This window comes from Crotalus tigris, unplaced genomic scaffold (genome assembly GCF_016545835.1).
Source record: "Crotalus tigris isolate CLP2741 ecotype Arizona unplaced genomic scaffold, ASM1654583v1 scf7180000017887.1893490, whole genome shotgun sequence".
NCBI classification, from domain to species: domain Eukaryota; kingdom Metazoa; phylum Chordata; class Lepidosauria; order Squamata; family Viperidae; genus Crotalus; species Crotalus tigris.
Window position 1 is genome coordinate 329428 of NW_024096704.1, and position 14181 is coordinate 343608.

Sequence of the window (14181 nt, forward strand, 5' to 3'; positions counted from 1 at the left end):
GCCCCAACTATGACAAGGAGCTGCAACTGCATCTGTGCCATAGGGCTGAGGAGAAGAAACCAGAGGGGTGCAATGGCTGGGCTGGCTTCTGGCCCGCTGGGTTCTTCAATCCCCTTCCTATTAAGAGTTCTTTAATAAGATTTGCTCTTCCAAGATCAATAAAGGTGGTTTTTCCAAAAAATATGTGAAGAGCTGTAATTAGTGATTTAACTATATTTTCTTTTTGGCTGTGTTTTAATTTATATATAATGTATGTTTAATTGAGAAGGGCTTGGAGAGGTAGAACTGGTCAATATGGAGGCTGCACCTTGCCCTCCAAATCTCTGTCTCCCCTGCAGATCTCTGGAGAGGAGGAGTCAGTGGCAGAGAAAGGGAAGGCTGCCCCAACAAGCCAGCATCCTTACCATACATGATTGGAAATGGGAATTCCCTTTCGAGAAGGGCCAGCCTCCCTTGTGTAGGACCTGGGAGTGCTGCTCCCCTGCCACCTCCTCTTGCTCTCCAGAGATCTGTCAAGACAGAAGTTGGACTCGGAGGAAACTGCTTCCTGTAAACATTCTCCACCTCCTTTTTTGCCGGGAGGGGGCACCGGACAGGGAAACACCAACAATGTCTGGGATTGGGAAAAGAACATCTCTTTAGCGTGCTGTCACACACACACACACACACACACACACACACACAAAAACATTCCAAGCTTGGAGACTTGTATCCACATCTGAGCTAGCAAATTGCTAATCATGCCTGGGCTTGGGGAGAAGGCCCTCTTCTTCCTCTGTGAATAAAAGTCCCCAAACCTGGAATGTGGTGTATGTGCTTGTGTTTGCCTGCGTGCATGTGCTTGGCTGATAACAGTTTGGGGAGGTGAGGCGTTTGTGGGGCACCGAGTTGTCCCCATATCGAGTTAGCTGGTGCGACTTGTTCTGTCTTGAGTCAGCTGTGTCCAGTGAGTGGCATTGAGCAGGCCATGCCCACCTTAGGCGACTGGTGGTACTCGAATATCGCCATATCCTGAAAGTGGTACAATCTCTAAAAAGTTGAAAAGCCCTGCTCTAGATAAAGGGCTTTGAATACTTGTTTCAGACAAGTACCTGTATTAGTTTTCACGCCTGCTTCCAAGTCCTCATAAGATATCTGGGAAACAAAATGGTGGCAACATTTGGGCCTTGGTCTGATTCATCAAGGCTATTTTAATTTCAGAGAGGAAAAATGCCAATAACATTCATATTTTATCTAATTTCCCATATCTCATATTTGTGGCATAATTCAATTGCATAAACATCTTCCTTGAAAAGTAGAATGGGCAACATCTTTCCATAATTGAATTAATTCTATACAAATGACAAATATTTTTTCCAACCTTAAAGTTCTTTCCTTCTCTTCCTTGTGCACAGATCTTTTGCATCTTTCTGGACCAGCTGTGCCACAACAGCAACTTTACCAACATCCATGCCAGGCTTTCTCTTCTAAACATCAGTCAAACCATGGCAATTTATACTCTGCTTCTGATTCTACCAATCTCTATATGAGTCTATCTAATCCAGCTAATTCATATTCAAACTGTACACATCCTTCCAATCCTTATGGAGGATCCAATCCAATGAATATCTACCAGACTTCATCACAACCTACAGGAACTTATTTGAATTCTTCCGGCCTCATAAATCCCTATTCTATTCATTTAGGTCAAAATAACCAGTATCCTCATTATCCATGCAATGGAAGCTTATCAATAGACAATTGTTCTTATTACAATTCCTATTCTGCTCAAACTCAGCATATGGACTTGTTTAGGTATCAGAGCCAAGATTCTCTGTCTAAACTAAGTCTACCTCCAATACATACATTGTATCAGCATAGGATTGGAAATAATCAGAACTTTGGGCACAGGTACTTGAATTATGGAAACCAAAATGTTCCAGTAGATGCTTTTAACAAATGCGCCTTTAGACCAAATGTTCATCATGCAGGTTCTTTCCCACCTTACTCCCAGCATGAGACTGATAATCCTTTTATGGACATCACCTCCAGGCTGAAATCTAATCTAAATCCAGGTGTGGATTTTATGAATAAAAATGGTGATCATCTGTATCCCCCACCACACCTTACCCATGACTATCATAGTATGTTCAATGGCTCTTCTCATTCACTCCATCTCCAGAACAAGAATAGTCAGGTAGCTAATGGGTTGTCAAACCTCTTTCCAGATTTTAACCATAACAGAACAGCTTCTGAAGTAGGTGCAAATAAAACAGAGGTGCTCAATGCAGAGGATCCTGATGATGTCTGGTCAGACAATGAGCAAAGTTTTCTGGATCCAGAAATAGGTGGTGTTGCAGTGGCCCCATCCCATGGATCAATCCTCATAGAGTGTGCTAAACGTGAACTCCACGCTACAACCCCATTGAAAAATCCTAACAGGAATCACCCTACAAGGATATCACTTGTCTTCTATCAACACAAAAGTATGAATGAGCCAAAGCATGGTCTGGCTTTGTGGGAGGCAAAAATGGCTGAGAAGGCAAGAGAAAAAGAAGAAGACTGTGAAAAGTATGGTCCAGATTATGTGCCTCAGAAAGTACATGGCAAAAAAGTAAAACGGGAGCCTGCTGAATTAAACGAGAACCTGGAACCAACCTATTTTAGATTTATCAGGTCCCTTGCACAAAGGACGATGTCTCTTACCACAAATTCCACAGTAACCACATCTCCATATGCCTTTACACGGGTTACAGGGCCTTATAACAGATATATATAAAAGTCACATCTTTGTTTATTACCTCATCCTTTAAAAAAAATCCTCCTATATTAGATAGTATCAGAGCAAGATACAGTATTTTTCTTTTTCATTTGTCATTGAGGAAATCTTCTCCATCCCAGCAAAATAAGTAATTTTACCACTGCATACATATGGAGAGCTGTCAAAAGTAACAATCTGAAATTAAAACCAAAGTATCCTATGCAAAATTAAGAAGACATAACCAGTTAGGACTGAAATACTGCTATTACTACTGGTAAAAAGAATGACCATAATTTTAAAATTGTATATCTATAACCATTGTTTTCAAGAGCAGATTAAGCAAGGGAATGTTTTTGTTTTTAGTAGTGAAAACTCTGTAGTCTTTCTTCTGCAGAACATTTAAGATTCTGCTCGGTGCTCAACTGATGCTATACTGAACTGGTTACTGGAAATGTAGCTTTTTAGCATAGAACATTTTGTTTGTTTTTGTTTGGCTTTATTTTGTTTTGGCTATAATTTTAATATAAATTGATAATAATCAGGATAGCTACACTTATAACAAAAGCACTGAATTTGTTTTGGCTATTCTAAAACATGGTGCTGTATACAAAAATGGTGTCTACTGCAGCATTTAGATAAGTTTTAATGTCTTTTATTAGCACTAGATAAGGTAAAAACAGATCCTGCTCTCTTTAATCTGTAAACAAAACCTTTACATTTGTGTTGACATCGAGTTAATCTGAATTTTTTAAAAAACAAATCAGCTACAACTCATTGTTTAAGCATGGGTGTCCAACCTTTTGGCTTGCCTGGGTCGTATCAAGTGAAAAGGAATTGGTTTCAACTGCATATAAAATATATAATATAGTTATTGTGTATAAATCACATAATGTTAAATGTTTACAATCCTGTGGAGGCACATTACTAGCTGTCCAGCCACGAGTTGGACACACTTGTTTTAAAGCATGAAAATCTGGATGAAACAAGGGCAAGAGCCAACAAAGCTATCATATGAGTACTGCAGGCGGAATGTGTCACTGTGCCAGTGGCAGCTAGAACAACAAAAGCAATAAAGGCAGCTTTTGAGAAATATTTTCCCGGTAACTTAATACCCCATAGAATTGTAAATCAGAAAAGAAACTGGTCTTCTTTTGTTTGCATAAAGCTATTGAAGATAACAATTTTATCTTGATTATCAAGAAAATGCAAGTAAGGCTTTCATGCCGCAGGCCTGAATACTCATTCTGCTACTTCTCCAAGCGAAATAAGCTTTGTTAGATCTCACTAAAATTCGTTCATTTGGCAAAGATCTGATTAAGAGCAGCAAACAATAGAAAAATATTTTGTGAATGGTGCTTGAAGAACTCTTTGGGCTGCCACTGATGAACATTAATCTGGGTGCTAAAACTCCCCAAACATTTACTGTAACATTAAAAGAAACTTATTTGAAGAAATGCATTTAGTATATACATATTAAATTCATGTATTACCCAGTATCACTGGGAGTCAGGTAACATACATTTAATAACTTATTGTTATGATGATTATTAAGAGTAATCTGCAGTTAGAATTGTAGTCTAAGATTGGTGAAAAATTAATTCAAGACTTAATGATGAACTCAAGAATTATTAAGATAGTACCTAAGGATATAGACCAGGACTTCTCAACCAGTGGTATGGGTACCACCTGTGGTACATTGCCACCTGGCAGGTGGTACGCAACCATCCTACAAAAGTGGTAGCAGGGGAGGGGAATGAGCTGAACTGGTGGCAGCACCGCACAAGCCTGAGCGAGAGATGGCTGGAGCTGTAGGGCTGTCAGGGCTCAGCGGAAGCACCAGGATCAGTGCTGCTTTCCAGCTGATCCGTGCTTCTTCAGGACTGTCAGGGCTCAGTGGAAGTGCCAGGATCAGTGCCAGGCTCCAGCTGGAGCTCAGCGCTGATCCTGGTGCTTCTGCTAAGCCCTGAAGAAGCACCAATCAGCTGGAAAGTAGCACTGATCCTGGGGCTTCTGCTGAGCCCAGAAGAAGCACCAATCAGATGGAATGTTGCAGCATTTCCAGGGTCTTGTGATTTACATTCAGATGCTTGGCAACTGATTCATATTTATGATGGTCACAGTGTCCCAGGGTCATGTGAAGTGACCAAAACCTGCTGCAACCACCCAGCAGGCAGAGGGAATAAAAACCAAACACCACCCCCACTGCCAATCCTCAACAGAAATGCTCACAACAATGAAAACCTTGGATAGGAGGAAGAGCGTCGCCGGGTGGCCAGGCAGGTGTCTTGCTCGGCTGTAGCTTGGGGGGGGCACTTTTTTCAGTGCCATTGTAACTTTGAACAGTCACTAAGCAAACTGTTGTAACTCGAGAACTACCTGTACTTTATCACTTTTTTCCTTTTTTTTCTTTTTGGGTCATCAAGTTTTTGACACCCTGATAGGCGATTGGTGGTACTCGGTTGTTGCCATATCCTAAAAGTGGTACAATGGGTGAAAAGGTTGAAAAGCCCTGATATAGACAGTTTTAACAAGGCAGCTTTCTGTAAAAATTAAGATATTCAGGTTCAATAAATTCAAAGTTTCCAAATATTCAGTAAATCCTTTAGGCATGGCTTCAAGGGCTCCAATCATGATTGTTATAACAGCGGATTTTTTTTCCCCCATAAATGTTTGACTTCTATAAGCGTTCAACAAATTACTATTATTGTTATTTAAATCTTTTGATCTTTGGGGCAAATTTATATAAGATGCTTGTAACTCCAAGCAGGAAAAAGTTTTTAAGCCAGTTTTAGGCTGACTGAAATAAACTGAAACCATTGCTCAAACACTTGCTAAAAGAACAGAGAAAGAATAGATCCTTTACTTACTCTGTTCAACCAGAGGAAATGGGATTTAAAAAATAATAAAGCTTCATTTTTTGGTGCTTGTCTCACAAAGGTGTATTGTGAATATTAATTTTAACTATTTTGATGAGAAGCTCTTTCTTGAAATAGCATACATTTTAAGTTTTTAATATATAGTCGCAGATAAAAACATGTTAAACTTGACAATTTTGTCATATGATTTTGAATTACTTTTTAAGGAACCATATCGCTCTAGAGATGATGGTTACTGCTTTATTTAATAATCATGGATTATTTATGTTATGGTATATGACACTGCTCAGTGTTATGTGGCCGTATTTTCTAAGAAATGTTAAGAAGAGTCAACACAAAGAAATACTGTAGGAGCTTTGAAGCTTGGGGAGAATACAGTAGAGGCAGCTGGCTTGCTGTGATGGTTTTTAATTTGGTAATTTGTATAAAAGTGTAAGCAAAACAGATGTATAGTAACTTGTAAACAATTTTAAAGCAATGTTTTAGTATTTTAATAATGTACAAATATATAAATATATATTATATATATATATATATCTATATATATATATGGATTTGGAATTGAATTCACATCATGGTGCTACTTGGCCTGTTCTCTAAAAAAAGTGTGCTAAAACTATCTTCAAATTATGTTTGAATGAAGTTCCTACTTGTCATATACCTCAACTTTACTTGGCAATAGGATTTTAATGGAGACATATAAGGTATTATCATGTTCCCCTGATTTTCCACTTGGCTAATATTTGGGAAAAAGTAATTCTCACTACTTGATAGCAAGTGTAACTTGAATTTTAACACATAGTTTGGTTTTAAAAATTCAGGGATATATCCTCTCACAATTTCCTTAGTAAGCCAATGTATCATCTGTGTATGTGTATGTAAAATTTTATTGTACAGATTGATAAATATTGTTGAACCCTTTTTTAAAATTCTACTTTATTTTTGAGAATCTCAGCTATTTTTTAATTCTGCTTCTAACTTTTACTTGTAAATGTATTGATGGCAAACTTTGCAGAGTAAACCCATTCTTTTTTATGACAATGAAAGTGCATTTTTAATATTGTAAATTCTGTTTGAGGTTTCTTATTTTAACCCCCCTCTCCTTTTGCATGTTACATATAAAATAAACCATAGATTGCACTGAGCTGACAAGAGGACAAGTAGGTATTTGGCAGCTGACCATTTGCAAGGTTGTGCCTTTTCCAAATTCTATAAATATGTTTTTAGCTGGGTTTGCTTTTTCATTTATTGAGTTTTCAAGCCAGAATTTAAAGAACAGAGAGATTCATGGAGAAAAGACTGCAAGAAACTACCAGTCATGACAACTGTAGACTACCTCTAGAGTTGGAGGCAGTATATCTCTGAATATTAGTTGTTGAGACACATTTGGGAAAGAATTATTGGTATTTGTACTCTGCATGCAATATTTTGCATCTGGTTGTCTACTGTGAGAAAAGCATGCTGGACTTATTAACTTTTAGTTTAGCCCAGTTGGTCTTACATTAGGCATAGGCATTTATAGAGTATGGCAGTACAATATACAGTATATACATACATAAGAATGTATGTAAAGGCCCTGATTACTCTTATTTTTTTCACTCAGTATCAAGGGTACATGGGCATACCGTATCTGGGCCGCTGAAATCAGAATAACCACTATATGGCAGCAAGCATTTTTCTGCATGTCCTTGTTTCCATCCAATAAATTATTTTGTCCATAATTTGTGATCCAGACTTTTGCAACCCAGCTACAGTAAGCCTAGAGGAACCTGGTGCCCTTTGGATATTGCTGAGCTTCCACCAAAGCAACTGTAGATCAGCAAAATCTGGAGACGTTCCTCACCCTTATGTTACACAATCAATTTCCCAAAGATATCAGTGGAATTATCAAGTTGCATAAAGAGTAACCTTTACAGGATCAATGCCTTCTCTTTGTTTTTTCTTTAATTGAGTTTTATCTAATTATAATTCTTAATTGATGATGTCATGGTCAAGCATATGCAATGCTACAACTACACAAGTCCACAGCTCTCACTTTAAATATACGAGCCTAATTATATCTTATACAGTCACCCCAAACTGGAGCTCTGAGGTGCATATAGATGCCTTGCTTACATTTTGAAATAACGTAAAGGAAACCTTCTTCCGTTGAATAAATCAGAATTCTCTCTTCACTGTTGTATAAATGTATAAGCATTGTTGTATTGGAGGACTTGTCTATTACATTAATTGAACTTTAGTTATTCTTTACATGGGTCTCTCTACTTAAAGCAATGTTGATTAAAATACAAATCCATACAATACAGGTAGTCCTGCTTACCGACCATTTTGTTTAGCAATCATTCAAAACTGTAGCCATTGAAGGATCCATGTGATTGCTGTTCAGGTGCTTCAATACCAGCATACATTTATGACTCTTGTAGTATCCCACAGTCTCATGATTTTCATTTGCGAATTTCACAATTGGCTTTCACCATGGCATTTACGGAGAATGTGGAAATGACATTGCCAACTTACAATCACAAGATGTCTCGCTTAACAACTACAATGATTCACTTGGTTCTAAGTTGGCATGGCAACATGGTTTTTCACTTAGTGACTGCAACGCTTAGTGACAGAGTTGCCAGTCCCAATTGTTGGTAAGCAAAGACTACCTCTGCATGATAGGCAGTTTCATAAATTTTTGCTACCTTGTGCAAAACAATTTAAATACTGTTGTGATTGGTAGATTCCACATAATTTTTCATTCATCAGTATGTTGAGACTGCATAAGTGGAAGCACATTGTTTAATTTAGTATCATTTTTTTGGATGCAGTGGTCAACTCCAAATATAGTGCAACCTATGTATGCCCTTTCTAGAAGGGCATCTTTGTGTCTTCCCTTGCCAAATTGCTTACAAACAGAAGACAACTTCATTGAGGATGAGATGTCAGGGTAAGGAGAAATGCATCTTGTGAATGAAAATTGTGAAACTAATGTATGAAAGCTTGCATAAGAGTGAAACAGAAAGACAAAGCAAATACAACATAGCTTATATAGGATTATCAGGTTGATTATAGCCATACTTGAAATGTTTCTGAGTGGTGTCAACTCTACTTGAATGATTGTTTTCTTCAACTTGATTAATGTGCAGCAGCATTAAAGTTCACTATTAAACATAGTGACTCTATCTTTTATAGAGAAACTCCAACAGTTTGACACTAAGATTATTGATTTTTTTTTATTTGTGCATTTCTAAGTTTATGTTCTGCTGTTTGGGTATTTGTTTGTTTACTTTCGCTCATTTTTTAAAATTTTGTTTGTCCATTAAAATCTGAGAATGGTTATAAATATTGTAAGTATTGTAATGAATGCAAGTTATTTGAAAAGCTGTTTTATTATATCATTCCTGATAATGCTGAAATGTGGATGTTTTTAATAAAATTTATATTTATTTAATGCACTCTGTCTTGTGCATTGCCAGATTCAATCCTTCTCTACTTTCACTTATTCAGTAATTAGTAACAAGTTTTTAAAAAGTGGTCGGGTTTTCCAAGGATCCAAGACTGAATGAGAATGGTAACTGTTTAATGATATCGGCTTGGGAAAAGTAGCACTGCTTCAGATATGTGGTTACATGTAAATCTATTCACAAAACCGCAATGAATGTAAATTTAAAATTATTAATAATTGTTTGTGAGAATTAGTGAAGGGTACCTAGGTGGCTGGCAAGAATTTAGAACAGGGGTGTCAAACTGCCAGCCTGCAGGCTGGATACATCATAGCAAAACCGCGCCCACCCCATTGTCGGCAATGGCAAAAAAGTTGTGATATGTCGCGACACGTCACATGACGTTGCGAGTTTGACACCCCTGATTTAGAAGATAAGACAGACCACTTTTTAGTAGTGACCAGAGTGGACCTTAAGAAAAAAATGAGCATGGAAATGAAGTATGAAAGATGCAACATGAATGACTTCAGTAATAATAAGACACAAGTCCTGTATGAAAAGTATAGATAGGTAGATAGACAGGATAAATAGCAGGGAAAAAAAGCTTATTGGAACAGCAGGAAAATAATTTAAATAAATAAATTTAAATAAATGTTTGTGGAGTTATACTAGTAAAAAGTATGAAAAATCAAGCTTAATGGAGGTTGTGAATCAGTAAATTGCATATACAACAATGATTGCTACAAAAATGAGAATGAGATAAAGATTTTGTATAATCAAAGGCAGAATAATTGCAAAGAAAATAGTCAAGGAGCAAGGAACTGTTTAGATTAAAAGAGACAGGAAAATTTGGAACAATTTTGTTGGAAATAAAATACTGTTTTCGAAGTTGGGGTGGGCGATCAAATAGGAAGCTTGCAGCAAAGTAAATGAGATTAATAATAAAAATGAGGTAATTTGAGATGAAATTGAAATAAAGGAACACTGGAAATACTTTATAGATTTTTATGGGGAGGTAAGAGTTAAGCCATCCTTGTCTGATTTATGAAAATGATAATGATATATCAAGCAGTAGAGTCAAAATAAATGCTACAAATGTTAGCATCCAAGATACTAAATTTGGATTAAAGTTTTTATGTTATAAATGCTAGGACAATGTTAAAAATGGCAGTACTGCCTAGAGAAATACAGAAGTACAATTTGTCTATGACAGAGGTCCCCAATTCCCAGTCCGTGGACTGGCACCAGGCCACAGATGCTAAAAACTGGGCTGAGCAAAGAAGTGAAACCCCATCCACGGGATGCAGGCAGCACATGAAACCGCAACCCTTCCAGTCTACGGAAAAAACTCTCTCCGCATGTATCTGTGCCTGATGATTAGAATAATCATCTAATTCTTCCTTTATACAATGGGAAATGTGACAAAAATGAATGCAGAAACTACTGAGAGTTTAATAGTGTGTCTGGGAAGGTATTTGGCAGAATTCAGGATATAGGAAATAATAATGAACCAAATCTAGGGAAAGTAGTGAAATTATTTGTTTGACAGGAAAGCTTTTTCTTCTAACATTTATTAATTTAGAGAAGTACATGGTAAAGTGAACGTTTCATGAAATTGCAGTTGCAGGTTGGTTGTTGAATACAATAAAAAAGGTATGTGAGTGAAATGCAGCATGCATCAGAACTAATGGGATATCTCAAATGTGATTGCTTGCTATTGGTGTCCTACAATAATAGGCATGCCAGTGCTAGTATTCATTACCAAGGTTTACTAGCATTCTATTCTCATTATGAAATGCTTCCAACTGTTCAGAAGTACAAGGAACCAGAAACACAACTGGCACCATGGAGTAGATTTCTTCAAATTGGACTCCATCCAGGTAAGTGTATATCAGTTTGGAATTCCAAAATTCATGGCCATTGTAGAGCTTTTTGGAATTTGAAGACCACATATCTAAAAGAATCTGAAACTGAGAAGACTACTAAAGGTGTTATTATTTGGAACAGACTAAAATTAGAAAGAATGCAAGAAAACTTTGATCATATTTTTTTAGATAAATATGGCCTTTATTTTCAGTTGTTTGATTTATACATAATATTAGATTAGGTATTTCTGGCTTACTAAACTTATCCATAAAGCTTCACTTCTCATTCTTGGATAAGAAGCGAAACGTCTTGAAAGAAAAACAAGAAAGTCCAGTTGTCTCGTGAAAAAAGCACCTTTGGGACAACCATGACCTGGATGACTGAGAATCTCCATAGTTAGCCATAAAATCTTAAGCAAATTGAGAGAGAAGGTCACTTGCTTTAAATGAAGAGCAAGGGGCTGGAATGATAGTTGGTGAAATATTGCTATCTCCTAAATTTCAGAAATGCATTGCCCCTGCACAAATTATTCAACAAAAGAGACATAAAAGAGTGTAAAGGAAATGATTTGGGATGTGATTTTTGTGTCCGTTTTTTAAAAATGTGCCCACCACATAGAAACCATGAGGATAAAAATGCCAAATCCTTTGTGATTACAAAACGTAACAATGATCACAGTGTTCTTATCTGTGTACACATTTCTGAAGTTCTAAAAAAAATCTGTGAATCAGTGTCTGTGAATCAGCTTGCTTAGTGCTCAGGTGTTTTGTTCCCATTTTCTCCACTGCCAATCAACCATAATTAAATATGTAAATGCCAGTTCCCGGGATGTTATTGCTCTCAGAACTCTAGAAGAGAGTTATGTAGATGACTCTCCATAGACCATGTCAATGAAGCAATAGTAGCGATTTGGCACTGAAAACAAGTCATCAACAGACACACTCTAAATAAGGTTTCTTGTTCTCCTGACTTAATTATAGCATTAAAACACTTTAAGAGATATTCAGCAAAATACAAAGCAAAGATTAGCCTTTTAGCATCAGCTTTACTGCCAAGGATGGATTTCAATATTTTTAAAGACATTATTTTTGGTTGGGAGGTGAAGTGGCAGGTGGCTTTCCAAGTCTATCCAGGAAAAAAAAAAGTTAAAAATAATTGAGAGTGACAGGAAAACCCTCATTCACTTGCCTTTCCAATGTTCGTTATTACAGTGAAAGGATGAAAGGAAGCTCCAGGTTTTTGAGCTTCCTTCCTAGATCTCCAAAGTCAGTGATGTTACAGTACCTTTTTCCAGGCTCATTTGTACCCACCTGTTTTACTAATGGTGGATACCTTTATTAATTTATTTATTAAATTTACGTGCTGCCCATCTCACTATCAAGCGACTGGCAGCTTACAATATCGTAAAAGCAAGTACAAAATGTTATAATATTAAATATTAAAATAAAGATTAAATGAGTTAAAAACCAAAATACAATGGGGTAGAAGTTGGACCTTATCACCTCCAGCATGATTGATTCTCATTATTGGCTGATGGCATACTCCATACTTCATTTTCCTGTCTCCTGTTCTGCAGTGTCTTTCTTTCTTCCATAGGGTTGTAAGTTATTTTTTTCCCCTCCTATTAGGCCTTGAAAATTCCAAAAGTGTAAAATATTTTTATATCTGTTGCTTTTGGTCTTCACTCTTGTTGAGCTGGCTTGCTCATTTGTTTGAGTTTTCTTCCGATGGAAAGCTACTTCCTATATTAGATCCTGTTCTAGCATTTCCTTGATTTGATTTGATTTGATAAATCTTTATCCTGCAGCCTCTTTTACTTTGGCAGCTGGAGAAATAAGAATGCATCTTGTTCCTAGTGACTTCTAAATGAACAGCAAACTTTGCAATCTTTGTCAATAGTTTTATGCTGTCCTGCCATCATAATGTGAAGTTTACAATTTGAAACATCTTTATTTCTGTTACATACCAACGCCATTGTGAAATGACTGCTCCTGTATCAAAGGGCCCTTGTTTTCCCCTTGTTCCTGACTGCATTGGGTTCAAAATTTCCGTGAAAGAAAGAACGTAAATCAATCGGTTTGCTTTTGCTTTTTTGTTATTTCAAGGAGCAAAGAATACAAGTGCGATCATTTGAAATACAAGTATAGAAAAAGCTAGCTTTTAAATAAGCACAACTCATTTGTTTTAGCAAAAGCAGAGGGAAAAAAATCTCAGCATCTCAACCGGCACAGACTTGAGCCAGTAAAAAGGCCATTAATGTGCTTTCCACTGAGAACCTGAAAGCAGCAGAATCATTGCTTGTTCAAGGGCCAACATAAAGGCGAGGGAGGAAGCCAAAATTACATTTATGAATTTTTCCTACTGCAGTTATAATTGGGCTCCACAAGGTATTCCATTCTCTCAGAAATCCCCACAACCATTTTATATCATCCACAGTCGAGGCAAGTTCATTTTGTTATAATGAAGACAGTTTTTTCAAAAGTGCCATTGTGGGCCAGAAAGTCCTATATGGAGAATTTGCCTCCAAAAGAAACCTTTGCTATCCTGGCAGTGATGTTAGGTGGCAAATTACCCTCATTCCCAAGTTCTAATGATGCCTCCTAGAGTTCCTTACTAGCCTGCTTGGAAGTAGAGTTCACCAGATTGGCACACTTAACTTCCTCAATAGAAGAGTAGAAGTTCTTCACTGTGAAGAGGCTGAAAACAAGGGAATTGCCTGAGGCACAAAGTATTTGCCTCAGTGCGTGGTTATTGAAAATACTTGACCTTGAATAGAGAACTACAAAGGACCCAAAACCAAGGTGTTTTGACATTTCCAACAGAGATCATTTGTAGACATATTGTTTGTTTGTTTAATCAGTTTTTTAAAACCATCCATCCATCTGACAGAGGGAGTTGGGGTGGTGTACAAGTAAAAAATATAAAAAGATAAAAACAGTATATACAATTTACAATTTAAAAAGGCTAGGATAGGATAAAAAATAATATTGAAGTTAATTAAATGGTGCAGGAGAGGACTTTTAAGGAAGGTAACCAGCCCTATGGCTACATGCTCTTCTACAAGCTCCAAGTAGCACTATAGAACCACGTTTTTACCAAGAGACTGGGGACCCTACCTCCTCTGAGGGGAAAATATTCCACAGGGTGGGGACAACAGCAGAGAAGGTTCTCTTACTTGACCCAGCCAGTCAGAATTCTTTAGCTGACATGATCCACAATGTACCTTCCCTGCTTGATCAGGTGGAATGAGTTGATGTAATAGGACAAA

The 14181-nt window shown here is 37.1% G+C and overlaps 1 protein-coding gene across 1 annotated transcript in view; it reads left to right on the plus strand.

Moving 5' to 3' along the window:
• TET2 (tet methylcytosine dioxygenase 2) overlaps positions 1-4522 on the plus strand; it is a 74827-nt gene extending 70305 nt beyond the window's left edge. The window contains exon 10 of the mRNA XM_039343986.1: positions 1395-4522. Coding sequence (XP_039199920.1) covers positions 1395-2758 — 1364 coding nt within the window. The 3' untranslated portion in view covers positions 2759-4522. The remainder of the gene's footprint in view (positions 1-1394) is intronic.
• The last annotated feature ends 9659 nt before the right edge of the window (positions 4523-14181 follow it).